General features: G+C 58.8%; 1 protein-coding gene across 8 annotated transcripts in view; it reads right to left on the bottom strand.

Moving 5' to 3' along the window:
* The window catches only part of ARAP1 (ArfGAP with RhoGAP domain, ankyrin repeat and PH domain 1), a 37,017-nt gene extending 12,699 nt beyond the window's left edge, over positions 1-24,318 (bottom strand). For 2 of the 8 annotated variants that reach the window (XM_077174461.1, XM_077174464.1), the window contains exons 1-13: positions 24,116-24,317; positions 15,138-15,888; positions 8,790-8,938; positions 7,197-7,342; positions 5,853-5,956; positions 5,132-5,302; positions 3,493-3,562; positions 3,110-3,230; positions 2,787-2,992; positions 2,325-2,431; positions 2,043-2,242; positions 1,861-1,946; positions 533-715 (exon numbers count right to left, since the gene is read on the bottom strand). In XM_077174461.1, the coding sequence (XP_077030576.1) occupies positions 533-715; positions 1,861-1,946; positions 2,043-2,242; positions 2,325-2,431; positions 2,787-2,992; positions 3,110-3,230; positions 3,493-3,562; positions 5,132-5,302; positions 5,853-5,956; positions 7,197-7,342; positions 8,790-8,938; positions 15,138-15,888; positions 24,116-24,167 (2,346 nt within the window). In that variant the 5' untranslated portion in view covers positions 24,168-24,317. Of the gene's footprint in view, positions 1-532; positions 716-1,860; positions 1,947-2,042; positions 2,243-2,324; positions 2,432-2,786; positions 2,993-3,109; positions 3,231-3,492; positions 3,563-5,131; positions 5,303-5,852; positions 5,957-7,196; positions 7,343-8,789; positions 8,939-13,497; positions 13,683-15,137; positions 15,889-22,955; positions 23,108-24,115 lie in introns of those variants that run through there. The other 6 variants (XM_077174466.1, XM_077174462.1, XM_077174463.1 and 3 more) reach the window with 6 other exon arrangements.
* Between the last annotated feature and the right edge of the window lie 734 nt (positions 24,319-25,052).

Genomic DNA, 25,052 nt, shown 5'->3' with positions numbered 1-25,052 from the left:
ATGTGTCATATTCCTTGTGTGACCGCTCTAGTCTGGCACCCTGCCAACAGCCAGCACTGGGAATGAGTGCCGCGGGCGGTGATTAGGAGTGCTGGCCAGGTACTCCTGGGGAGGGATGTCAAGCTGCCTCAGCTGGGGTGTGCCCCCAGCACCAGCTCCCCTAAGCCCCATCCAGCCCAGAGCTTGAACCCAAAACAATATCCAAGCCAGGGAGAGGTAAACCTTGGGGCTGCCTGGCTGTGGTAGGGAGATCCCATCACGGACAAGGCTCTCCAGCCTGGACATGAAGCTGGCTACACCCCACGGCAGAGATGTTACCCTGTCCCCACAGCTGGCTCATCCTTCCTGAGACTCCAGACTTTGGCTTGGCGTGCACAGTGAGGACAAAGGGTGTGCAATGGGGGCTGGGGGGATACAGGCAGGGAGGTGTGGTGGGCAGTCTGCTTGGACACTGACTTCACTCCCCAAAGAGCCTCAGGACCCCAGCTCAGGCAGAACCCTGAAGTGGGTGCCCATCCCTGGGGGAACTGACCCTGTCAAGCTCCTCCTGGTTGCCGAAGAGTGGGTGGTAGTGACGGTACTTGCCCTCCCGGTATTTGGCGATGAGAAAGCGCTTCCTCTCCTGGCTGCCGCTGGTAGGGCTGATGGCCTCACTGGGAGGCACATTTGCAGCCCAAAACTGGTTGGCCATTATGTTGCCAAACCGCTGGAAGAGCTGTGGAAACAATGACAAGGAGACGCCAATGCGACCACACTGCTGGGGCATGTGGGGAGCTTTGCTGGGGGGCAGGGTGCTGCCCGGAGGAACAGTGGGGTGCAGGAAGAGCATGGGTGGTGTAGCGGAGTGGGCAGCGGGGGTGGGCAGGGTGCAGGTGCAGCCACCCACCCAACCCACCCACTGCAGGCACGCAGCATCCGATAGCCCCCACAGCCGCCAGCTCCCCTTCCTGCCCCGGAAAAGCACATCTGGAAAGCAGCGCCCAGCTGTGGGAGGTGGGGTGGTGCTCGGTACCCACGGGGACAGATTCAAAGCGCTTTTGGTGGCCCCTTGCCATCCCGCTACCCGCAGCTGAGCAATGCCATTCGGAGACTCATCAGGGAGATACACCTCTCCTCAACACCCACGGGCACCGCCAGCAGCTCTCAGGGCTGGAACGGGTGCAAGCGAGAGAGGAGAAGGGGCGGTGCGAGCCGGAGCCCTGGGGATGCTGGGGTGGTTTCGGGCAGGCTTCCCAGAGAGGGGAGGGCAAAGGGAGCAGCCGCAGGAGCAGCTGGAAGCGTTTGGGAGTTCGGGGAGCAGGCAGTGCTGGAGGCGGGGGCTGCGCGGGTGGGACGCCGAGCAGGAATGCAGGATCTGAGCAGGATGGATGGGAAGAACGGAGCCAGGCAGGCTCTGCCGGCGGGAAATGGCTGCTGGGTTAGGTCTTGAAACGAATCCCAGCTGCGCCCGCCCACCCATTCCTGGCCCTGGCCGCGTCGGCACATTCCTCCGCGCCGGCGGCCATAGCGCTTCGGGGGAATGCTCTGCCCCTGGGCCTACTCCCGTCCCACAGCCACGGCCCCACAGCCTCGGCCCCACGGACAAAGAGACACCGTCTGTCTGTCTGTCTGTGGCACACAAGTGCCGCTTGTCCCTACCGGCATGCTGAACTGGCTGCCAGGAGTCCACAGGGACAGAATGAAAGGCTGCTGGGGTTCCTCTCCCTAGCCAAGCCACACCATGGTGTCCCCTCACGGGCCTGGAATCAGCCTGGAAGAACCCTGCCGTGCTCCAGCACCCCCCAGCCCACAGCCAGCAGCTCCATAGTGCAGAGGGATTGCCCCTCAAAAGGGCTTTTTGGGACTCGTCTGTGCCACTACCTCGATCAGCTCCTCAGTCCACACCTTCCTGTCCATCTTCAAGCTCCGGACTTTGGTGATGCCAGGGCCCAATCCCCGGTGTTCCCCTGCCAGTGAGATGAGCCATTAGGGACCCATTTTGGGGTGGGAAAGGCCTGGGGGTCCCCAGGTATCCCCATTTGTGCCCCTCTGGATATGGGTACCTGCACATCTCTTGCAGATGACGACACAGAGGTTGATGGAGGCCCAGTCGGGTTTGGGGGAGCCGCAGTCGGCACAGAAGCGGTTGGACTCCACTGCCCAGATCCTCTCAGCCACCTCCGAGTTGGAGAGTGCCTCAGTGATGGACTGCTGCATGGCCTCCACCCATTCCTCCTTCTCCTGCTCCGAGTCAGCAGAGAAGCTGCCAGGAGGGATGGGGGTGAGCTATGCCATGGCTCAGGGTGGGCAGCACCCTCAGCACCCCCTCCCCACCCTGGGCTCACCTGAAGATCCTGTATGGTGTGGTGAGGTCAAAGCCCCGGCGATCCACCTCCTTGACGTTCCCCACATTCATCTCAATGTAGGTGATGCCAATCCCCAGCCGATAGTCCTGGTGGGGGAGCGTGGGCAAGGGATGAGGGGGGGATGGATGATGGGATCCAACGCCTGGGAGCTGGTATAACTCTGTCCCTTCACTGCCCAGCTCTCATCCTGGGTGTACCTAGGGCACCAGAGACTCTGGAAGCAGCTACAGTGGGTGTCACGCTCCTGGGAGCTCCCAAGGCTCAGAGCCAGCAGAGAGGGGGTCTCAAAGGGCAGCACCCTGTGGCTTCTGTGCTGTCCCTGTTTGAGGGATGGTGGCAGGCCTGGGTGCCCTGGCTCACTGCTGCTCTGCTCAGGCTGGGGGTGCAAAGGGAAGGGGCATCAGGGTTCCCCATAGTGCCACAGTCCCCCCAGCAACCCACCTCCGCATTCTTGTAAAGGAACACTTTGTCCCCAGCCACCACCACAAAGAGCTTGTGCTTAAAGCCCCGCAGCTCCAGGAAGCCACTCTTATCAGCTAGCTCAGTGGCACTGTCAGTGGCTAAGGACATCGATGTCCTCACTGCAGCTTTGCCCTTCCGCTCCTCCGCAATCTGCTGCAGGGTCCGTATCCACTCATTGCGGTCTGCTGTGGGGCCAAAGGCGAGACGGGTCAGGATCAGCCTGAGCCCAGGAGCCATCCCTTGGGCTGGGAAGGGAGAGGAGCTGGGGAACAGGGACCCCTGTCACTGTCACTGTCACTCACCATCATTCTCAGCCCGGAACACAAAGTTGCGGTTGTTGGTGACAACCTCAAATTTCTGGTCCCCAACACTGGAGACGCGGGAGATGGAGGAGACGGGGATGAGCCGCTTGGAGTAGGTATCCTGGGTCAGGGAGTGGGAGACACGCTGCTCATGTCTGTGTCAAACGGGGCTGTTAGTGCCCCAGGCTCCCAATGCTCCAGCTCCAGTGTCCAGGAGACTCTGAGCCTCATCCCCAGCACCCAGCCATGGCTGCTCCCTGGGATACTGACCCTTGGTACAGCCATGTCTCTGAGCTGGGATGGCCAGAGGGAGGTGGCCCTGCTGGGGCAGCTCCTCTGCCACCTTCTCATCCCAAACCCCCAGATCCATCTTCTTCACCCACCTTTTCACTGTCAAAATAGCGGAGGTAGTCAGTGTCAAGCTTCACCCAGCGCCTCTGGTAGATGTAGGACCTGGGAGGGGATGGGAGGGACCCATTGGAGGGGATGCCCTTGAACTCAGGATGATTCTGCTTGCGTGTTCACGCCCCAATTGCCAAAAGCCTGGGGCCACCTCAGCATTGATCCTGCCCTGTGTCCCCAGCCCTCGATGTCCCCAACCCCCCATCATATGCCATGTCCCCACCCCTCCATTCTGCCTTGTGTCCCCAACCATTGGTCTGATGCTATATCCCCAGTCCTCTATCCTGCACAGGGATAAGAGGCCTGTCCCAGCCAGCCCTTGAAGTCCCCAGCCCTTGATCCTGTGCCCTCTCCCTGTGCCCTCATGTTGCTGTTGGGGATAGCAATGGGGACTTTACGCTTTCCTCCAGGCACCAATTAAAACATGGAGCTGAGAACAAGGGCTGCCCCTAACAGCTTGGCAGGATTCAATCCAGGAGGGGTCAGTGGCACCAGAGCAGAGGGAGAAGCCATGCATCTCTATCAGGATGGGGATACAGATGACAGATGTCTGGAAGACAGCCCACCAGAGACCCCTCTGCCCTCCCCAGCTGAGAATGCAGACCAACCATGCACCACAGGAAAAGGCAGAACACTCTTCAGCCCATAGCTTTAGGATTAGGGCTGCAGGAGGAGCCAAGCCCTTTCCAACACAGCTCCAGCAAGCCCTGCCATGCAGCCTCCTACCAGCACCAAACATCCAGGTCCCCCCATGCTGGTGGGGCTGTGGCAGCAGGAACATGGTTGCTCAAGTGCTTGTTTACTTAGGAAAGGTTTGCTGGAGCAGGGGTTTCCCAGGGACCTTCCAGCTGCTCTCACTTCCCCAGCAGCAGGGCTACTCTGTTGCAAACAGCTGAGCTTCCTCCTCCTCGGTGGAACTGCTGCCTCGGGGCTTACTCGGAGCCCAGATTAAGAAGCTCCTGTCTCATCTCCTGCTTGATTGTTGCTTCCCAGCTAGTGCAGGGGCTCTTTGAGTGGGCTCCCTGTGCACACTGTGCTGGCTGTGCTCACTGGGTTCACTAGACTCCCTGGGGATCACTGGTTCCCCATGACTCCCTGGCTCGCTCACCCTGGAGCACACAGACACAAGCCCAGCACTTCCCCTGTTTTACTGTTGCACTGCTCTGACTATCCCCCATGAGCCCAGGATTTGGGGCTGCTATCCCATGGGATAGGGGCTATCACCACCTCCTCCTGCAGCAAACCCAGCAATCCCAAATGCACAGCTCAGTCCAGACACCCCACCTCATCCCTGACAGCTTCTCTTGTGGTCACTACTATTCCAGGGCTCCCCCAGAGGAAAAGCAGCTCTTTTCCCAGTGATGCAGGGTCTGAGAGGAAGGTCGAGCTGCAGCCTCCCGTTCTCAGCAAAGTCTGTACAACAACTGGTGAGAGAAGGCTCTCTCACAAAAAATGAGTGTTTCTAGCCTAAATCACAGGTTAGAAGGGAGTGGAAGGAACCCCTAGCAATGGATTTTCACCAAAGCAAAAGCACACCCCCACGAGCAGGAATGACAGGTGAGAAAAGGAGGGGACAATTACGCTTCTATGTCACACAGGAACCCCCAGTACATCACTCACCCCTGTGGCGGGTTCTTGTCCAGCCACCCTTCTCTGATGGTGGGTGACAGCAGGCTGGTGGCACTGGTGCCCTCCATGCTGTCACTGAGTGTGCCGGGGCTGCTGCCAGGGAAGGCGTCGGGGGCAGGCGGGTGCAGGCTGGGCTCCCTGTCACTCCAGCTGCTGCCACCACTGGGGATGAGGAGCCGAGGGAGGGGGTTAAGAGCTGGCAGGTCCCAGGAGGGGCTGAGGTTCCCCGGCACGCTTCAGCCTCCCTGTGACCTTCCCTGAGGCACAGGCAATGCAGGCCAGCTGTGTGCAAGCGGGGACACTGGGGACAGTCCCCTCGGTGGAGTCCCGGTGTGCCCCCCAGTCCCAGGGACAGCCCAGGCCTGAGTCCCAGCTCTGGGAGGGGCGACAGGGGCACCCCCAAGACTGCAGCCCCAACCCAGTGATGTGCAGAGCTGCTCTCTGCTCACACACACTCACACGTACTCCCATTCACAGGTCCTGTGTGTGCCCCTCTGTGTGCACACTGTGGAGCTGTGCATGCACAAGAAGCCCTGACCTGCACACTCACCTGCCCTGCCATACACAGGAGCTCTCTGCCTGTGCTCACACCCCACACACACACAAAAAAAACAGCCCCTGGTACAGATATTTTTTGCCTATACACACACAGAGCACATCAGCAGCATCACACACATGTGCCCTGCACAGAACACGGCAGCCAAGCTCGTACCTGGCAGGGGATGCACTGGGCTGGTCCTCACCAAACTCATCTTCACTGAAGAGGCTGTTGAAACGCACAGAGCGTGGTCGCCCCATCCTAGGCTCAGCATCCTCCTGCAGAGACACACACGGGTGACACCTGGGTGTGGGGGTGTTCACAGGGGTCCCAGGATGAGGGAAGAGACGAGAATCTTGACTCCATGTTTCAGAAGGGTGATTTAGTATTTTATGATATATATTATATTAAAAGAAAATTATCTATTAAAACTATACTAAAAGAATAGAAGAAAGGATTTCATCAGAAGGCTTGCAAAGGAAGAGAAAGGAATGGAATGATAATAAAATCTTGTGACTGACCAGAGGGTCCAAGTCAGCTGGACTGTGATTGGCCATTAATTAAAAACAACCACATGAGACCAATCAAAGATGCACCTGTTGCATTCCACAGCAGCAGATAATTATTGTTTACATTTCATTTCTGAGGCCTCTCAGCTTCTCAGAAGAAAAAATCCTAGCAAAAGGATTTTTCATAAAATATGTCTGTGACACCTGGGGTCTCCTTGGTGCCACCACCACACCGTGAAGGGTGCAGACTGGATGGAAGGAGAGGGGACACGATGCCATGTCACCAGCCCATCCCCAGCTCAGTGGGTGCCCACAGTGCCCGGGTGCCCAGGAAGAGGCATGCTGAGGCTCACAGAGAGAGAAAAGTGTAGCCAAAGGAGGAGCTGAACACCAGGATGGTTCTTTATAGCAGCTTAAAATGTTGGAGCTTCATGAGAAATCTGGCATTGCCTCCTTGGCCCTGGTGTTCCCAAGCCAAGGCAGATGGGGCTTCAGGTGTTCAGGGACCTCTCCAGCTTCTGGGACTCCTCAAATCCATCCGTTCCCACCCCAGAGAGCAAGGGAGGCAGGCAGAAATTCACAGTCCAGGGATTACATTCAAGATGCAGTGCTGGAGATGTCTACTAGCACACACTCTGGGCATGCCAGTGTGGTGTGCTGCACAGCTGGGGGTGCTCCCCAGAGACCCCAGAGGAACAGTGAGTGCTTCCTGGGGACACGTGGGTGAGACCTGGTGTGTGCTCCCCAGGGACCCTCGAGTCCCAGCAGCACTGAAAGACCTGATAGATACTTCCCAAGGACATTGAAGAGCAGAGTTCCATCTCTGGGGTTTCATCCCCCATGGGAGACCCAGTGGGTGCTCAGGGAGGCAGAACCCCTCTCTAGCCACTGCCAACATGCTCCTCCAGCCCTAACCAGTATCTCTGGATCATCCCAAGGCTGGTACCTGTCCTTAGGGCCAGTCACCCTGCTAGCTCCTGCCCACCTCCAGCCCCACAGTGGGACCAACCTTGGCCATCTCCCCCGTCGGTCTGGCTAATTCCTCCTCCCACGCCGAGTCCTCGTAGTCTGAGTCATCTGACAAAGGAGAGGGAAGATACTGGGAATCAGCTGGGGTGGAGCATGGGGTCCCAGTTCCCCCTGCTATCCTGGAGTCTGTGGAGAGGATGCAGGCATGGCTGGCTTCCCTTTGCTTTGCCCTTGGCAAATAACAACGCATTCTTGTGTCAACAAAGGTTTTATCAAGGAGTTTGGGGAAGAGCTGGGAAAGGGCAAAGTCCCACTAGTGGCACCTCCCAGCACTGTCCTGACACTCCTGGCCTCACCAGAAGGGGACTTGGTGACACCAGCCCCAGCACCATGGCTCCATCCAGGCTCTCGTGTCTCTGCCTGGGAGCTCCTGCTGCTGGGGGTTCCCAGGGGATTTTTCCACAGCTGGTTTGCCAGGGTGAATTCCCCTCCCTCCTCTCCCATTTCTTATCAGCTCCTGAGCTTGTGCACTGTGGAAATGAGATCCCAGATGATGATGGGAGTGAGAGATGGTTCCTCCTCACCCAGCACCCACATCAGCAGGAATCCTGGTCAGGATTGTAACCCCACAGGGAACAAGTGGCCCCAGAGCACCTGGCCCTGGCAGACACCCACTCCCAAATCCCACTGAGAATCTGGATCAGATTCCTCCCAAAACCACAACCCAGATGATGGTGTTTGGGCCCTGGCAGCAGGCAAGGATGCTCTCAGGCTGCAGTGGGTTGAGGGGTGCAGGTAGGTGCTCACCTTGGCACCACAGAAACCCCCTGCAAACTCTGCATCCCAAGCCCATCAGGGTGGGAGCAGTTTTCCTCCATGCACCCCCCAACAAACAGATAAGCTCTGTCCTGATAACCTGTCCACAGCTTCTCCCAGCTTCTGAAACACACCCCAGATCCCAGTTAAGCCAGTGCTGCTTCCTGCAGGGCTGCTGCCCTTGAGAGGCACCCAGCACCCCACACAACTCAGCCCTTCCTCTTCCTTCCAGCAGAGCTGTTCCAGCTGAAGTGCAGTCCAACCAGGGCTGCACCCTGAGGCCAAACCTTCACCTCTCCATGGGGTCCCCAGCTCAGCACTGCTCCCTGCAGTTGGCTGAGCCCCAGGGACACCCTGAGGATGGGGCTGGGGGATGCAAAGGCATCCTGGGATCCCAGAATCAGGGACATCTGCATTTCACCTCCCTAATAGGTTCACTTTTCCTCTGTGAGTGTGTGTGCTTCCAGCACCCACAGAAACCTTTGCTCTGCCATAGGAGAGGCTGCACCCAAACCCCCAGTCCACATCTTGCATCCCTTGAAACTACCAACCCAGGTCTTACACCCCTTCCCTGAAGTGCCCAGCTCAGACCTCACACACCCTAAATCCCCCAGCCCAGGCCTTGCACCCCTGACTCCCTCAGCCCAGAAGGCAAGAAAGGGGATAGAGAAGAAAAAGACCACAGCAAGGACAGAGGAACAAACTGCCAAGAAGGCAGGCACAGCACCCATGGGATGGATGCTGATGGATTGGCAGCCAGATATCCCAAGGCAAGATTTGTGATGGGGGAAGAGTGGAGAGGCCCCCCAGTACTCACCAAACTGTGGCACGAAGGGAAGGCTGGCCTTGGAGGGCAGCGCGGGTGGCGTCGGTGCTGGCGCCTTGGAGCGGGGCGGGGGCAGCGGGGAGGACAGGGTGACACCAGCTGCTCTCTCAGTGATGGGCACCTCCTCCTTCACAGGGATGCTGTGGGGGAGAGGAGCAAGCACTGCCTTATGCCAGCCCCTCCTGCCTTGCTTCCCAACCCTGATACACCTGTAGGGGGGTCACAGAGAACCCCCAAAAGAGACCAAACCCCAGCAGACCCAGACCCACAAAGCAATTCCTAAGACCCCATGGTAAAGCTGTGCTTGGGTTATATGACTACTTTTGCAGCCTGGAAACGTTTTCCTGGCATCCAGCCTCACTCCCCTGTGTGTGCTTCACGGCCCAGGATCCTTATCTGACTCTGGGACACCTAAAGCCGCCCACAGCCTTGAAGCCACATCCCAGAGCAGGTTGTTTTCTTTCCTCCAGTCTAAACAATGGCAGAGTTGCTTCCTTAGCTGGTTTACAAGTGGCCACAAAGTTCCTTGAGCAGGATGGGGGTCCTAGGGATGCTCTGTGCCACAAGCTTCCTTATGGTGGAGTGGACACTGGAGATCCAGGGTGGCTGCTATGGCAGCAAGAAATCCTGGAAATGGAGCTTCTCCTGGCTCAGTGAGGAATGCCCCCAGCCCCAAAACCTTGACCAGTGGAGAGAAGGACCATGGGAACTATCCTCCTCTCCACAGCAGCTGGGCTCAGCCACTCCTACCTCCTGTTCCTTGCTTCCTGCCTTCCTGAGACTGAAAGGTGACAGGCAATCAACAGAAACCTCTGGGGTAATGGTGTTTTCAAGGGCAGGAAATTAAGTTTCTCCAGGGTATAAAAATACAAGGTACCTTTGAAGCATCCCTGAATCCAGGAGAGGACAGAGGCAGTGGGCAGAATTTCCACCCCAAGCCCCAGGCAGGTGAGCCCCAGGGGAGCTGCATGCTGGCACCATCCCCATCCTTGCCCCAGCTACCTCCCACTGCACCACAAAAAGGAACAGCCGGTTAGACTGGATATTGGGAAGAAGTTGTCCCCTCTGAGGGTGGTGAGGCCCTCTAGGCACAGGTTGCCTAGAGATGCTGTGACTGCCCCATGCCTGCAAATGTTCAAGGCCAGGCTGGACGGGGCTTGGAGCAACCTGGTCTAGTGGGAGGTGTCCCTGCCCTTGGCAAGGGGGCTGGAACTAAAGGAACTTTAAGGTCCCATCCAATCCAAACCATTCTGCGATCCCATGATTCCATAGCCAAGGATGCCATCAGCATGCCATGGGTTCTGGGGATGTGCCTCCCAGCACCATGGCTTGTGCACAAGAGCTTTCCCTTAGCTTGGGGTGAGCTGGAGAAGAAACTCGTCCCTGGCTGGAGCAGGAAGCAGGGGAGGACGGGAGTGCTGGCTCTCCCTGGGTCAGCCTGACCTCATTTCTCAGCAGCCATTTCCATGGGAACCAGCCACAACCATCCATACATTAGGGAATGCTGGCAGGGAAGGAGGGGAGCATGGGCAGTGGAGCAGCACTGCTCCCAACACCACCAGGCAGCAGCTGCCAGAGCACCCAGGTGTGCAGAGACCCAGAGACATAGAGGTGACAGTGCACAAGCCACAGAGCCTCCAGCAAGAGCCTGGCTGGGCTCTGCATCTGTGCAGACACCCAGGATGGTGTTTGCCCCCATCAGGGGTGTGGCTGGGGGGCTGCAACACAAGCAGCAGTGAGATGACAAGCCTCAGGCCAGGACAAGCCCCATCTCCTGGAAGGGGACTGCTCAGGAGGGTTTCTGGCTCAGCCCCACCCAGTCCTGTGCAGCCCCTAGCCCACCATCTCAGGGACCAGCAGGATGGGCACCCACAGAGCTCAGGCACAAATAACACCCCAGTTTCCCAAAACACCCTCCCCACTGCTCTGCCTGCTCCACCTGTCACCATCTGCTGCTGTGGCATCCCTGGGTTTCATGTCTCCCGATGGCTCCCTGGGTTATATTGGGTGCCCTATCACCCCCTGCACTTCCTGGACCCCTCTGCAGCCATGCCCAAAGGATGCCAGTCCTGCTCCAGGCAGGGTCTGACTGGTGCTACCTCTGCCATTAGAGAAGTGGCAAACCAGTGCCTTATGTGCTGTCCCTTATCTGAGCAGCACCTTGAATGCTATCCTTTATCTATTTACCCTTTATCTACCCTTTCATACCCTTTATCTAGTCCTCTCTTCTAAGGGGAGGCAGAGAGGGCGGCTCTCCCACAGCCACCACCCCAAAGCCAAACCTCTGCCCAGGCCACCACCCCTGCCCAGCTCACCCAGCCCTCCAAAAAGGAGTCTTCTGTCATCACTTCCTTGGACATCACTTTGTACAATGCTCTCCCACCACCAGCTGCTCAGGGGGCTTCTCTAATCCCTAGACCATCTCCTGGGCATGGAGAGGGTGCGCCCCCCCTCACTGACAGCCTCATCCCACAATCAGGATGCAGACATGCTCATGGGATCCTCTGTGGGGTGTCTAGGTCTGAGCCACCAGTGGCCAAAACTGGGGGGCTCACAGCCCCGCTGCTGGCACTGGGAGGGAGGCACGAAGTGCAGAAGTGGTGAGAGAGAGCCCCCAGTGTTGGACACAGTTGCTGCCATCAACCCGTGGCAGGTGGTATCTCAGACATCTCACACCCAGCAGGGTTGGGATGATCCTGTCACCTCCTAGCACAGAAATGCTTGGGGTGGCCCAGGGTTTGGGGGGATGGTAAGAACTCAGAGTTGAGCATGGCCTGGAGGAAACCACAATATGGCTCTGCAAGCAGCTAGGAGGAAGCACCAGGGACCACGGCAGCAAGCCGGAAGTGAGGGGAGATGGGTGGATGGTGTCACCCCAGAAATGCCCAGGTCACTTGCTCTGCTCCCAGGATGTTTACATACACAGGGGTGCTCCAGCTCTTCCTCAGCCCTCATTCTCAGAGATCCCTCCCCTGTGAGCACCTCCACATCCACAAGGGGTTATGGTGGGGTCTCATTTCCACCCAGAGACAGGGCCAGACCAATGCAGCTGCCTCACAGCTGCTGGCCAAGAGCCCCAGTCCCAGCCTGGATGCAGTGAGCATCACCCTGATGTAGGCAGGTACCATGCAGACCTGGGCAAGCATCACCCTGATGTGGGCAGGTACCATGCAGACCTGGGCAAGCATCACCCTGATGTAGGCATCAGCTCAGCATGGGCAAGGAACATCCAGACATGAGCAACCATCAGCCCCAACATGGGCAAGCATCCTCCACTGTGGTTGGTCCTTGGGCAGCCCAGCAGTATCCCCCCAGCCCCAGGCCCTTCATGTTCACTGGCTGCAGGCACCAAAGTCAGGTGCCCCCAGGGGGCAGGAGATGGGTTTGGGGCCAACAGCAGCACCCCAGGGCTGTGGAGCTCCCTCAGACCCAGCACAGGGCACTGTGACCAGTCACCCATCACTGCAGGGAGCCCCAGTGTGGATAGCTTCCCAAGCTCCCAGCAGATGCTGCCCCACACACAGAGCTGGGACCCAACACCCACCATAGGGCGACTCATACCCTCACCCTCCTGAATGCCCCCCTTGTCTGTGCCAGCTGTCCTGCACCACAGCACCTCCTCCAGCCAGGGCATGGCCAGGCACCAGCACTGGCCAATGAGACACAGAACTATGGAATGGTCTGGTTCGGAAAAGACTTTAAAGCTTATCTCATGCCATGGGCAGGGACACCTACAATCCCAGGTTACTCCAAGCCCCACCCAACCCAGCTTTGAACACTTTCAGGGATGGGGCAGCTCCAACTTCTCTGGGCAGCCTGTGCCAGGGCCTCACCACCCTCAGAGAGAGGAATTTCTTAGGAAATTATAGCTCTTTATTTTTAAAATGTTCTCAAAACAAGAACCCACCTATAGCAAATATATTCCTGGTCATACAATTAAAGTGATTTTGGAAATCAGAGTTTTGGGGTTCGGCTGGTTAGTTTTGAACTCCCCAATATATCCACATAATACACATGTAACATACATATGGGTGCACAGATAGACTCCTGGATATATTCACTACAGCATCAAGATCTACGTCAGAAATATATACATACACACATCTACACACACACACACCCCCATATATATTTTCTTTTGTTGCTACCAAGCACCAACACATTCCTCGAGGTGTAATCTATGTTATGAGTGCATGACGGCACACCAGGTGCCAGGGCCCTGTGGCCACCCAGCTGTCCCGCAGCGGCACAGCCCCCGGGGCTCTGCCACGGTGTCCCCAGAGTCCCGCGAGCCACGGGAGCACCCTTGTGTCCGGGGGTGCTGTTCAGCCACCGCCGCCTGGCCCATCCCGTCCTGAGTCTCACGGTCCTGATGCGGCTCCCAAGGGACCCTTGTGCACCCCCAGATCCCGCGGGGCGGCTCCAGGGGGGAATCCCGGCCCCCGAGTGCGCAGCCCTGGGGGTGCCGTGCCAGGATGGGCAGCGTCTGTTCCGCGGCAGGATGCCCTGGAGTCCCGGGGCAGCAGGAACCAGCAGTGCCTGTGGCTCACAGGCCGGGGCAGGAAGCACCCGGCACGGCGAGAGGCGCACCCGGTAGCGCCGGCAGCGCTCGATCCCATCCCAAAAATCCCTCCGCCCCGGGCCGCGGCGGCCGCTCCTGCGCGGCACGCCCGGCACCGTGCCAGCCATGCCCCCCTACCTGGGCAGGTGACAGGAACCGCGGTGAGAGCGATCGGTACGCGGGGAGGGCCGGGGGAGGCCGGCGGGGAGCGCAGCTTCTCACCCCGGCACTTCCTGCAGGCTAAAAACAGCAAAACTTCCTGAGCTGGCCGAAGCAGAGGCATGGCTAGCACCAAATCCTCAGAATGGCCAGAAAGAACCCACGGCACAGCCAGCACCAGAATGCTGGCACGGCTGGCATCCAACACCCAGCATGGACGGCACTAAACCCACGGCACAGCTGGCACCAAACCAGCATGGCAAGAACCAGAACACTGGCACAGCTGGCATCCAACACCCAGCATGGACGGCACTAAACCCACGGCACAGCTGGCACCAAACCAGCATGGCAAGAACCAGAACGCTGGCACAGCTGGCATCCAACACCCAGCATGGATGGCACTAAACCAATGGCACATCCAACACCAAACCAGCATGGCAAGAACCAGAACACTGGCACAGCTGGCATCCAACACCCAGCATGGACAGCACTAAACCCACGGCACAGCTGGCACCAAACCAGCATGGATAGCACTAAACCCATGGCACAGCTGGCATCCAACACCCAGCATGGACAGCACTAAACCCATGGCACATCCAGCACCAAACCAGCATGGCAAGTACCAGAACGCTGGCATAGCTGGCATCCAACACCCAGCATGGATGGCACTAAATAAACCCACGGCACAGCTGGCACCAAACCATCATGGATGGCACTAAACCCACGGCACAGCTGGCATCCAACACCCAGCACAGACTGCACTAAACCCACAGCACAGCTGGCACCCAACACCCCAGCTCCAGGAGCATGTCCCTTAGAGTCTGTGGGTCCTGGGGAGGTTGCAGGAAAGGACTCCTGGGGCAGGGGGGCCACACAAGCTTGGTGACATTCCCCCACCTCACCCTGGGAGGGTGCTGGCACCCAGGAGCTTGTCTGCCCCCTCCAAACTGCACTCCCAGTCCTCACCCCCACATCTGCTTGTGCTCTGCAGGATTTGGGAGTGCACTGGGTGGTTGGGACATCAAAGGGGGGGCTGCAAGTGCTGCTGCCCCGAAATTCCAGCCTGCTCCCCTGTCACCTGGCCACAGGAGCTGGCAGCAGCTTTGCCCTGTGCTCCCTGTGCATGGTAGTTCACTGTCTTGCACCCACTGGTGTCAAGAGTTCCTCAGGCTTCAGCACTGCCTACATTGCAGGTAGGGGGAGGGCAGGGCTCTACATTGCTGTGGGGATGGCACCCGGTCCATGCCAGGCTGGGGTGACCTGGGTGACTGGCATGAGCAGGGTGGATACATCCAGGTAGAGCCAAAATAAATATTTCAGCACCCCTCGCCCCATAAATATTTCAGCACCCCTCGCCCCAGTGCTGGTAGCCCAGGGAAATGTGCTGTGGCCTGGGGCAGGGGTACCCCCAGGGGTTGTGCTGGGCTTGGGGGAAGGGTTAGTACCCCCATGGGACGGGCTGGGGCTGGGGGTACCCCCAGGAGATGTGCTAAGGTCTGAGGAGAGCACAGGTACCCCAGGGTAACCCATGAGGGTCCCACCCCCATCCCAGTAGCCCCTACACAGACCCAGCCGCCTTGGGGCGTCCCCAGGGCCATGCCCCTGCCACCCCCCCTTACCTCCTGTGGGACACAGCCCTGGGGGGCAGCACGGGGGGGCGGTCAGGCACTGGGGGGCCCTTCAGGCTCTGGCACTTGGTTTCCACTTGGTGTCGCTTGGCCGGCAGTGGCGGCAGCGGGAGTCTGGCCCTGCTGTCGGCGGGGGGCTTCTCCCCGAGGACTGCTGGAGAGGGGTCCTCCAGGGCTGGGAGATGGCTGCAGGACACAGGGGGGGGCTCGGGGCTGTCCCCCGATAGCGATGGCGAGAATTTGAGGGGAGGGCGGCAGCCCACCCTCGGTGGGATGGGTGGGGGCAGCTGGGTGAAGCCTGCCCCCCTCTCGGGCTGCAGCGGGGGCGTCCCAGCGGGCAGCGGCGGGCACCGGGGCTCCGGCTGCTCCGGCGCTGCTGCAGCGCTCGGGCGGAAGATGTGGCGCTTCATGGGGACAGGTTTGCTGCCAGGGGGCTGCTGAGTCCCGGCGGGTGGCGGCGCCTCGGCGAAGGCTTTCTGCAAGCCCAGGAGGATGCGGCGGCGGTGGCCGGGCAGCAGCACCCCAAGGCGGGTGAGCCCCTCGTCCGTCAGGGCCCGGCAGTCCCACACCGACCACAGCCCGCTTTGCTGGAAGCTCTCCACATACTGGTCGAGGTGGACGGCAGACAGCCAGGCGGCCACCGGCAGAGATCCCTCCTCCTCCATGGCAGGGGCTGGCCACAGAAACCTGCACCACTCAGTGCATCTTCTGTTGCCAGCAAGGCTCAGGATGACATCAGGACCTGGGAATGGAGACAACAGGATCAGGATTGGTCCCAAAACACACACCAGGTGAAGCTTGGAGTCCCAAAACCAATATTCCCAGCCTCCAACCATGCTGTGTCCCCAGGATCACCCAGTCCTGAACTGGGGGGATGCAGGGGTGTGGAAATGCTGGAGGGTCCCAGTTTAGGCATTGAAACATAGAGGCCATCCCTTTAGGGATGAAGGCACCATAGGGCCCCAGCTTGGTCCCAGAGGGTGGCATTTGGGCTGTGGGACAGAGCAATAGGGGATTATCCACACTGTGGATAGTCAGGGAATATACCTGAATATGCATGATTCAAGGGCAGGGGAGCTGTTGGCTGCACCTCAGGGCTGTCACCCTCCAGGATGCAGCTCCTGGTTTACAGCAGCTAGCCAGGATAGGGTGACACGGACAGGTGGATCCAGAAGGCTGTCCCCCCCCTCTCCCAGGCTGTCCCTATCACACCCAGTGGCAAGGTGCTGTCACTGGAGCCCCCGACCCAAACCACACCAAACCCCTCCTCACAGACCATATGCCCACTATGGCATTGCTCCCAGCTCCAGAGCCCTGTCTGTCCCTGGCACTGCTCTGGCATGGCACCACACCCTGGAGCACCTGTGCAGCACCCTTGGTGCACACACCTAGCAGAGTGCCCTTGTGGCATCCAGAGCATGGGACATGGGGCTCATTGATGTCCCAGCTCCTGCAGCAGAACACCCATCCCACACCGTAGCTGTTGGCAGGGCAAATCCCTGTTATTCCACAAGCAGCAGATGGGATGCCTGCCCTTCCCACCCACCAGCATCACGGCCTCGGCAGGCTGCAGGCAGGAGGCAGATCCCGTCACGCCGGCACACACAGCATTGCTCGTGACCCCAGCACCATCTTATTTTGTGTTTGCTGAAGGTTTCTCTAGACCTGCTAAGAAGGAGCCAGAGGATTTCCTGGAGCTGTAAATAGGGCAGTCTGATCTGCTGTCAGAGTCACATTTTCTGTGACTCAGGCAGGCCCCTCAGCAGCACTTGCGGTTTCGGTGCAAAGTGCACAGCTGAGCAAAGCTCGCTCTCAACCCGGCACGAACTGGACACTGCCGAGCCTGAGGCACCATGGGGTCCCCACAGCCAGTGACTCCTACAGCTGGAGACACCAGCATCTCAGTGGTGCTGCTGGGATGTGGCCACAGTGCCACTTCCCTGCCACTTCCTGGTACAGTTTGGCTTTGCTTCAGGCTCCCAGGATCAAGTGTCCAAGGAAGAAGCAACTGGGACACGGGGCTGGCTGACCCCTGTGGCTCCTTGCTGGCAGCACCAGAGAAATCAGCAGCACCCAGGACCTTTCCACTGGTCCCAGCACCACAAAAATCCCTGAATCAGAATAAAATTCTCTCTTCCACCTCCACACCTAGAAAGCCCTCATCTATTACTGAAAATGGATAAGTGATGGTGCTGGGTGACATGGCTGTCACCACATCCCAGTGACACCAGCACAGGCAGGCTCCACCCCAGCTGGGCACCGGCTGTGGAGGAGCAGAGGGAAACACAGTGACACCACGATGGGGCTCCCACAAATGTCCCCCATCCTGGCTAGAGCCAAGGAATTGCCACCAGTGTCACCCACTGACACCAGTGCCAACATCCCCTGCTGTGCCAGGACATCGATGCAGTGGTGGGACAGACCTGGCAGGAAGGGACAGCTACACCAGCACTCACCACTGGCGCTGTCCCAGCACTATCTGGGGTGGCTGAGGGCCCTCCTTGCTGCTCACCAGGGACAGGGATGGGGACACAACTCCAGCAAGGGAAGTCCCCGGTGTGTCAGGCTGACAGCTCCCGTTGCTGTCGGGCCCTTTGCTCTCACCAAGTAAATAATTCATCAGGCCTTTGCTAGGTTCCCTCCTCCAATCATTAATCATTTAACCTCTGTGCTAAACAAGATGAGGATATTCCAGAAGCAAAACCAAGATAGGGAGATGCTGTAACCCAGCTGGCTGCTGGGGTTTGGGGGGTCACCCTGGCTGTGGCCCCTGCCAAGCACAAATCCTCCCAGTGCTGACCCACTACATTCCTCTCTGGGATTAGGCAACACCACAGGGGCTGTTTTGTAAGAGACTTAAAGGCCGGACAAATGGTGTGAGGAGGGAATGGCAAAGACTGCCAGCACCCTGGCACTGTGGCTGGTGCTCTGGGGGGATAAGTCAGGATGCCAAAATACCACTCAGCCCCATCCCAAACCCACAGAGCCCTCACTCTCCCAGTGCTGGGGATGAAGGATCTGGGGGTGCCTGGTGCTGGTTCCCTTTTTCTGGACCAAGGGGCTCAGCAAGCCCCTCTCTCCCCTAACCTGGGTGTTCGCGGCTTTTCTGGGGGCTTCTGCAGCTACCCCAGCCCACCAGATGCCCCCAACTCAAGAGAACATTTGGGATGCATCTCTTCCCCCAGCAGAGCTGAGCATCCTGACCCAGGGAGTAGCCCCCTGTGATGCAGGGGTGTGCCCACCCTTCTCCCACTGCATCCCACCACTCTCTCAGGGCCATGGGCTTCCCAACCCTTAGGTAGGGCACCAATGAGGGCTGGACCTAGGAACCCCCTGTGCAGGTGCAGCCCGTGGGCACCCCAAACACCAACCTGATGGCCCCAGCAGCATGAAGGTGTCCCGTGGAACCAGCTTGCTATTACTGCAGGACAAAGCAACCACCATCCCAGTTCCAGCTGCACAATTGTTCAATTCAGGAGCTGTGCATGCCATGGAAGCTATGGGCTCTGACTGAAGTGACAGGCGAGCATGCTCCCTTCAGTGGCTCCAGCTTCCCCTGGGTAATCCCTGTTACCTCTAACAACGTGCCAGGAATTCACTAGTGTGACCAGGGCCATCAGGATGTCACTGACAGAGCTGCACTCAGCACCCAGGCACCAGGTAATAGAGTGGTGGCCACCCCACAGCTCTTCCCTGCCACAGAATAGTGGCCATGAGCCAGGAAAATCCAGCACAGGAGCCCTGCTGGGTGTCTGGCACCCACTTGATTGATCTGGTTCCCACTGCAATTCCTCCTCCAATGTAGGCAAACCCTGCCTGTGCCCCACGTTCCCCTTGCCCGGCTCTGTGGGCTCATTAATCAAGGAAAGCTCGTTACCAGCACAGGTCCCTGGGCTCAGCAGCAGCAGGAGGTGGCCAGCCTGCCCGTGGTCCAGCTGGAGCAGTGGAGGTTTGCCAAGGGGTCTCTGCCCGCCCTCGTACTTCCTCAAACGCCACCTCAGCGATGGGAACTTTCCGGAAAGCCGAGCAGAGCTCTGAGCTAGGATGTGGTGCAAGAGCCCCAAGCAGAGCTGTGAGGCCTCAGTGTGGTAAGGCACTGACCACAGCTGCCATGAGAAGGCTGGATCTGAGGTGGTATGAGCCCTGGGTGACAGAAGGACGGGGCAGGGCTTTCAGCAGGAGAGGAAGGAAGAGCCAGGCAGGGTGATCTCTGGGAAGTGAGAGCTCAGCACTGCTGCAGCAGGAACCAGGTACCAAGGACAGGGAGTTGTGGGGCAGCAGGACAAGCCAAGCTCTGGCCACTGGGCAGAAAGGGACAAGCAGGCAGGTGGCTGCCATGTCCCAACACACCAGGACCCCTGTGGATTCCCAGAGAGGGCAGTAAGCTGTAACCCACCAGGGTAAAGCTGAGTGGCAGAAGGACCTGTGGGAACAGGGGGAAGGGGCTTCTTCAGCCACCAAGCTCCAGTAGCACTGGGCAACCAGACTCACACCACAGAAATTTTTACCCTTTCCTGCCTAAATTAAGGAGAGATCCTCAGACAAGGGGCCACGGCCAGCCAGAATGAGGCCAATGTCACCACTGTCCCCGCTGGATCCAGGGGGTGAATGTGATGACCCCAACAGACCTCCCAAGGCCACTGCAGATTCCCCACCCAGCTGGGAATCAAAAGCACCACATCCTCACTCTGAAACTGCCCAAGCAGAATCCTCAGCAGGCTGTGATTACCCCAAACTCCACAGACCCCTTCCCACCCAAACCGTCCACACTCCACCTCAGTGGGTGCCCACCTGCTCAGCAGCACCCAAGGTATTTCCTGGGAAGGTGAGGCTTTTTCATTTTCAAGATCTTCTCAGCCAAAGAAATTGCAAATGATATTCAAACCCCCCGGGCACTGTTCAGGGATCATGTTCAGGCTTGTGGAATCACCATCCAGAGGTGGTAGAATTGCTTCTCTGGAACCTCCTCCCTCTGTCATGAGTTGCCATTTCCAGGTGGTTCATGAGAAGAAGCCAGAGGGCTCACACACACACCAGGGTGTGCCCTGACAGGGGAGCTGCCCCAAGGCAGCTCTGTGTGCAGGTGGAGGGTGTGCATAGAGGTGGGAGGTGGGCAGTGATGAGGTGGGTGAGAAGTTAGGAACAAGGAGGAAAACTGAGGGTTCCTCATTTCCCCAAGGTCCCACCTGCATTCCCCTTCCCCCATGGAAGCAAGACCTAGGAAGGTAAACGTGTCCCAGGCTGTGGCACCAACAAACAGATGAGTTTGCATCAGCAAACAGCATTCCCTTCCAAGGTGTTGCTGCCTGCCTCACAAATCTAGCCAGAAAACAGGCAAATACAGCCAGAAATGAGCAAATCCAGTCAAAAAAGTGGTAAATCCAACCAGAAATGAGGAAATCCAGCCAGAAAAGGGGTAAATACATCTGGCAATGCTGTTGCTACCCACTGAGTTCCACTGGAATGCTCTCAGCTTCTGACACACTTTATGGAAGCCGCCAGCAAACTAGGTCAGGAAGCCAAACCCCACGTGCACAGCCACCCCAGAGGAGCCCCAGTGTCCCAGGGTCTGGTGATGCTGAGGGGGGGCTGTGCCAACAGCCTGGCTGCAGAGGATGGGTCCCTGTCCCTGATGGGTCCCCCTGGGAAGCAGGGCACCTCCTTCCTCCATGAGAAATCAGCCCCATTCCCAGCACTAAAACCATGCAGGTCCCGCTTTCACTTTCCCGTAAGTGGGAACTGAAAGTATTGTGGGACAGGGTGACCCCTCCAGCTGTGGATGGGGTGCACCCTTTTCCAGCCCTGATGCCCTCCAGCCTCCTCTTCATGCTCATTGGGGTGCACAGGCCCTGTCCCCCACAGCAGGGTCACACCATGCCAGAGCCATCCCCTGGATCCCCCTGGCCACTACAGCACTGCAGATAAGCCAAGCCAGGAGATGCTGCAGCAGGGACAGAAGCACAGGGATCGCCAGCCCCATGCACCCACTCCCACTTTGTAAAGGACTTTCTACACAGCCAGGCTCTCCCTCACCTGTAGATTTGGGGGACCCATCTGCAAAGTGTCCCCAAGAATCAAACCCCCCACAGAGTCCTGCCACCGGAGCTGCATCACTCCCTGCCTCCCACAAGACACCCCCAAAATCTCAAGGCCCACCTTGTTCTGAGGCTAAGTTCTAGCAGCAAACACATCCTCAATATTGCTCTAAATATCCCTATCCCTGATGTCCGGGCTGTGGCCCATAAAAACACATCCCCAGTGGCTGCTGGAGCACCCCCAGAAAGCCACCATAAGCTCTTGGAGGAGCTTTCCTTGCTACCTTTCTCCCAGCACCTCAGAATAGCCACCCACCCCTAGCACTCAGCTCAGTACCTCCAGAAATTGGCTTTTGGGGCTGAACCCACAAATTAAAATTGCTGCCCCTGCAGTGGTGCAGGACCTAGGAACCGCCCGTGCAGGTGGATCTTGTGGGCACCATAAACACCAAGCTGATGGCCCCATCAGTGTGAAGGTGTCCTGTGGAACCAGCTTGCCATTACTGCAGGACAAAGCAACCACCATCCCAGTTCCAGCTGCACAGCACTGCCAAAGCTCCAGGCTTCACCAGGCAGATTGGAAAGCAGTGAGGAAGAGGAGGAGGAAAGCAAGGGAAGCCCACTACCAGCATCCCCTGGCACCTGGGTGCTGTTGGTGGTGTTAGTGTGGCACAGGCATTGCTGGCAGGGGCCAGCAGCTGACGCTGGTTTTTGGCTATGAACAGGGACATGCCAGATCCCCAGCAGAAAACAAATCTGCCAGCTGGGCCCTCGGGGTCCCCTTTTCCCAGCTTCACCCCTGGCATGGGCAGCACAACCATCCAGTGTCCCCCAACATGTCACTCAGCCCAACCAGGCAATAGGACCCCTGCAGTGGCACAGGAATGGGGGCTATCAGCAATGCCAGGGCTCCCTGGAGACTGGGTCTGAGCTGGGTTATACTGGGGCTGAGCTGGGGTCTGCTCAGGGGAGTTGGGATATGCTGGAAGTGAACTGGGAATGCTGGGGTTGACCTGGGGTTAAGCTGAGATGTGCTGGTATTGAGCTGGGAAGTGTTGGGGTGAATTGGAATATACTGGGGAGGAGCTGGGACGTGCTGGGGAATACCGGGATTAAACTGGGATGAACTGGCTTTGAGCTGGGATGTGTTGAGTTGAACTGGGGTGTACTGAGATTTAGTGGGGGGTGCACTGGGAATGAGTTGGGGTCTGCTTGGGGCAGCTGGGGGGCACCTGGAGAGTAGCAGGGTTCAGCTGGAGCGTGCTGGGGTTGAGCTGGGATTGAGCTCGGGTGTGCTGGGATTGAACTCAGGTGTGCTGGGGGTGAGCTGGGGCCTCCTGGGGGGCACCTGGAGCATACTGGAATTGAACCAGGGTTGAGCTGGGATGTGCTGGGATTGTGGTGGGGGTTCTGGGGGTGAACTGGAGCATATTGTGGCCGAGCTAAGGTGTGCTGAGAGCGAGCTGGGGCGTACTGGAATGTGGCTGGGGAGTACCGGGGCTGAGCTGGGGCAATCTGCGGCACGAGTACCCCAGTCAGGGGGGTTGGGGAGGGCACACCACTACTGCACTGAGCCGGAGAACAATCCATACTCTCCCCACCGCCCCAGCAGCTCCCAGTATCCCCAGTGCCCCCCCGTGTGCCCACAGAAACACGTGGAAAGAAACACCACCTCCCCCAGGAGAGAAACCGCGCAGAGAAGGCACAGTGTCCCCCCTCCCCTGTCCCCACCCGAGCTGGGGGTGCCCCTGCAGCCCCCCGGAGCACCCGGTACCTCTGTCCGGTGGCAGCGGCGGCTCCCAGAGGATGCCGGGGCGCTTCCCGGGGCGGGGGCACTCCGGGCCCCCCTTGCCAGGCCCGGGCTTGTTCCCGCACGGAGCTTTGGCTGCCTCATGGAAACAGGATTCAAGGGGAAAGCTGCCAGGACTTTCCCCAAAAAAATAATGAACGGGTTGCGCGTGGGGTTCTTGCCTCCCCGAACAATTCCCAAGGTCTTAGTGGGGGGTAAGAAGGAGAGTGGGAGGGCTGGGGGACACCGAGGGGATGTGGGGTGTCCATGGCCAGCCTTCACGGCTGCCCAGCCTGGGACAATGGTCCTTTCATCCGGCGCTCAGGGACCGGGACACGCTGGCTGCCGGCTCCGGGGGTGGAAGCCCCCCCTGCTCGGCCCCTCGCCCACGCGAGGCCAGGGCAGGAGGGGCAGGCTCAGCCCCACAGCCCGGCCATGCTGCTGCTGCTCAGGGGGGCTCGGCCAGGGCCAGGCTCAGCCCCACAGCCCGGCCATGCTGCTGCTGCTGCTGCTCAGGGGCAGGAGGGGCAGGCTCAGCCCCACAGCCCGGCCATGCTGCTGCTGCTGCTCAGGGGCAGGAGGGGCAGGCTCAGCCCCACAGCCCGGCCATGCTGCTGCTGCTGCTCAGGAGGGCTCGGCCAGGGGGCCAGCGTGAAATACCCCAAAAAGCTCCTTTACTGCCTGCATCCCCCCCCTCCCTGCCCCAGTCCCCGGAGCCATCACATCCCCCACGTTATCCCCTCCTGCTCCCCAGACCCAATCACATGCCCCTGCTCTCCTATCCCGGACCTTTGGATCCATCTGGGGGGATACCCTCCCAGAGCATCCCCCACGTTATCCCCTCCTGCTCCCCAGACCCAATCACATGCCCCTACTCTCCTATCCCGGACCTTTGGATCCATCTGGGGGGATACCCTCCCAGAGCCTTTGGCAGAGGATAAGGGGTGCCATGGCCTTATCCAGTTTGGGGGGTGTCACACAACAAAGTGCTGTCTGAGACCCCAGGGGCCAGCGGCAATGCCTGATCCCTTGAGGGCTGAAACCTTGTACCCCTTCCCAGGAGCATTTCAGGGATGACCCACGTCAGCACCTGAGGATGTCCCCAGGACAGCCCTTAGATCACTGCCCCCCTCCATATCTCCTACCTGTGCCCCAGCTCTTCTCAGCCCCCCTGGCACCAGACATGTTCCAGAGCATATTCCATTTCCCTTTGGAGCCATCTTCTCTCTGGTCCTGCAGCTCTGGGTCTCCAGCTGTACTTCCCAGAGCTGACAGAGCTAAATCCTCCCCACAAGGGGCTTTACCCTGTCACCTGCCCTGCTCCGTGTCCCCCTGGCTCGAGAGCTGCTGCAGCATGTCCTGTATCCAGTTCAGCTCCATTTCCAACCTGCCAGGCGGGTTGCTTTTTAATTGGGTTCTATTTTTAATTGGGAGCAGTGCAGGAGGGTGGGAGGGGGTGGAAATTAACAGGAGAAATGGGAAGCAAGTCCCTAGTGCCCACCCCAGCCCCACAGGTGACAGACACAGGCACAGAGGATGGCACATGCTGGACAATGCCACCCACCAAGACCACCCTGCTGGGACACACAGAAGGGCTGGGGCCTGCTGAGGTGTTGGGGTGCCACAGCACTAGGAGGGCAGAAGTGGGGTGCACAAGCAGCTTTGCCCTTGGGTGCACCCGAGGAGGAGACAAGAGTCCCAGGGCTCCACAAAGGGCCCACAATCCAGGGAGTGCCAGCTCTGTTCCCCAGTATTCTCCTCCTGGAGAAGCCAGGGTGTATCCCCCCAGAGTGCCCCCAAAGTTCAGCCCCCCACATCTCTTCCAGAGGAGGTTTTGGGGGTAAGTGTACTGGCGATACTGGCTTGGCTGGGGCTGTGGGCAAACCAACTACAAGGGGTGTGTAGCCTCATGCCTAATCAGTGTCCAGTGCAAATTCATTTTAGGGGTTTCTCTGCCACCCTCTGGTGGCATCACCATCACCCAGAGCCCCCCTGGAGGTGAGGGTCCCCCCAGCAATCACCATGAGCAGGGAACCCCTGCCTGAGTGCACTATGGGGACAGGGATGGCTACCAAAGGACCA

Source organism: Agelaius phoeniceus, chromosome 2 (assembly GCF_051311805.1).
Source record: "Agelaius phoeniceus isolate bAgePho1 chromosome 2, bAgePho1.hap1, whole genome shotgun sequence".
NCBI lineage: Eukaryota > Metazoa > Chordata > Aves > Passeriformes > Icteridae > Agelaius > Agelaius phoeniceus.
The sequence above is the reverse complement of the archived record's forward strand: the minus strand, read 5'-3'. Positions and strand labels throughout refer to the sequence as shown.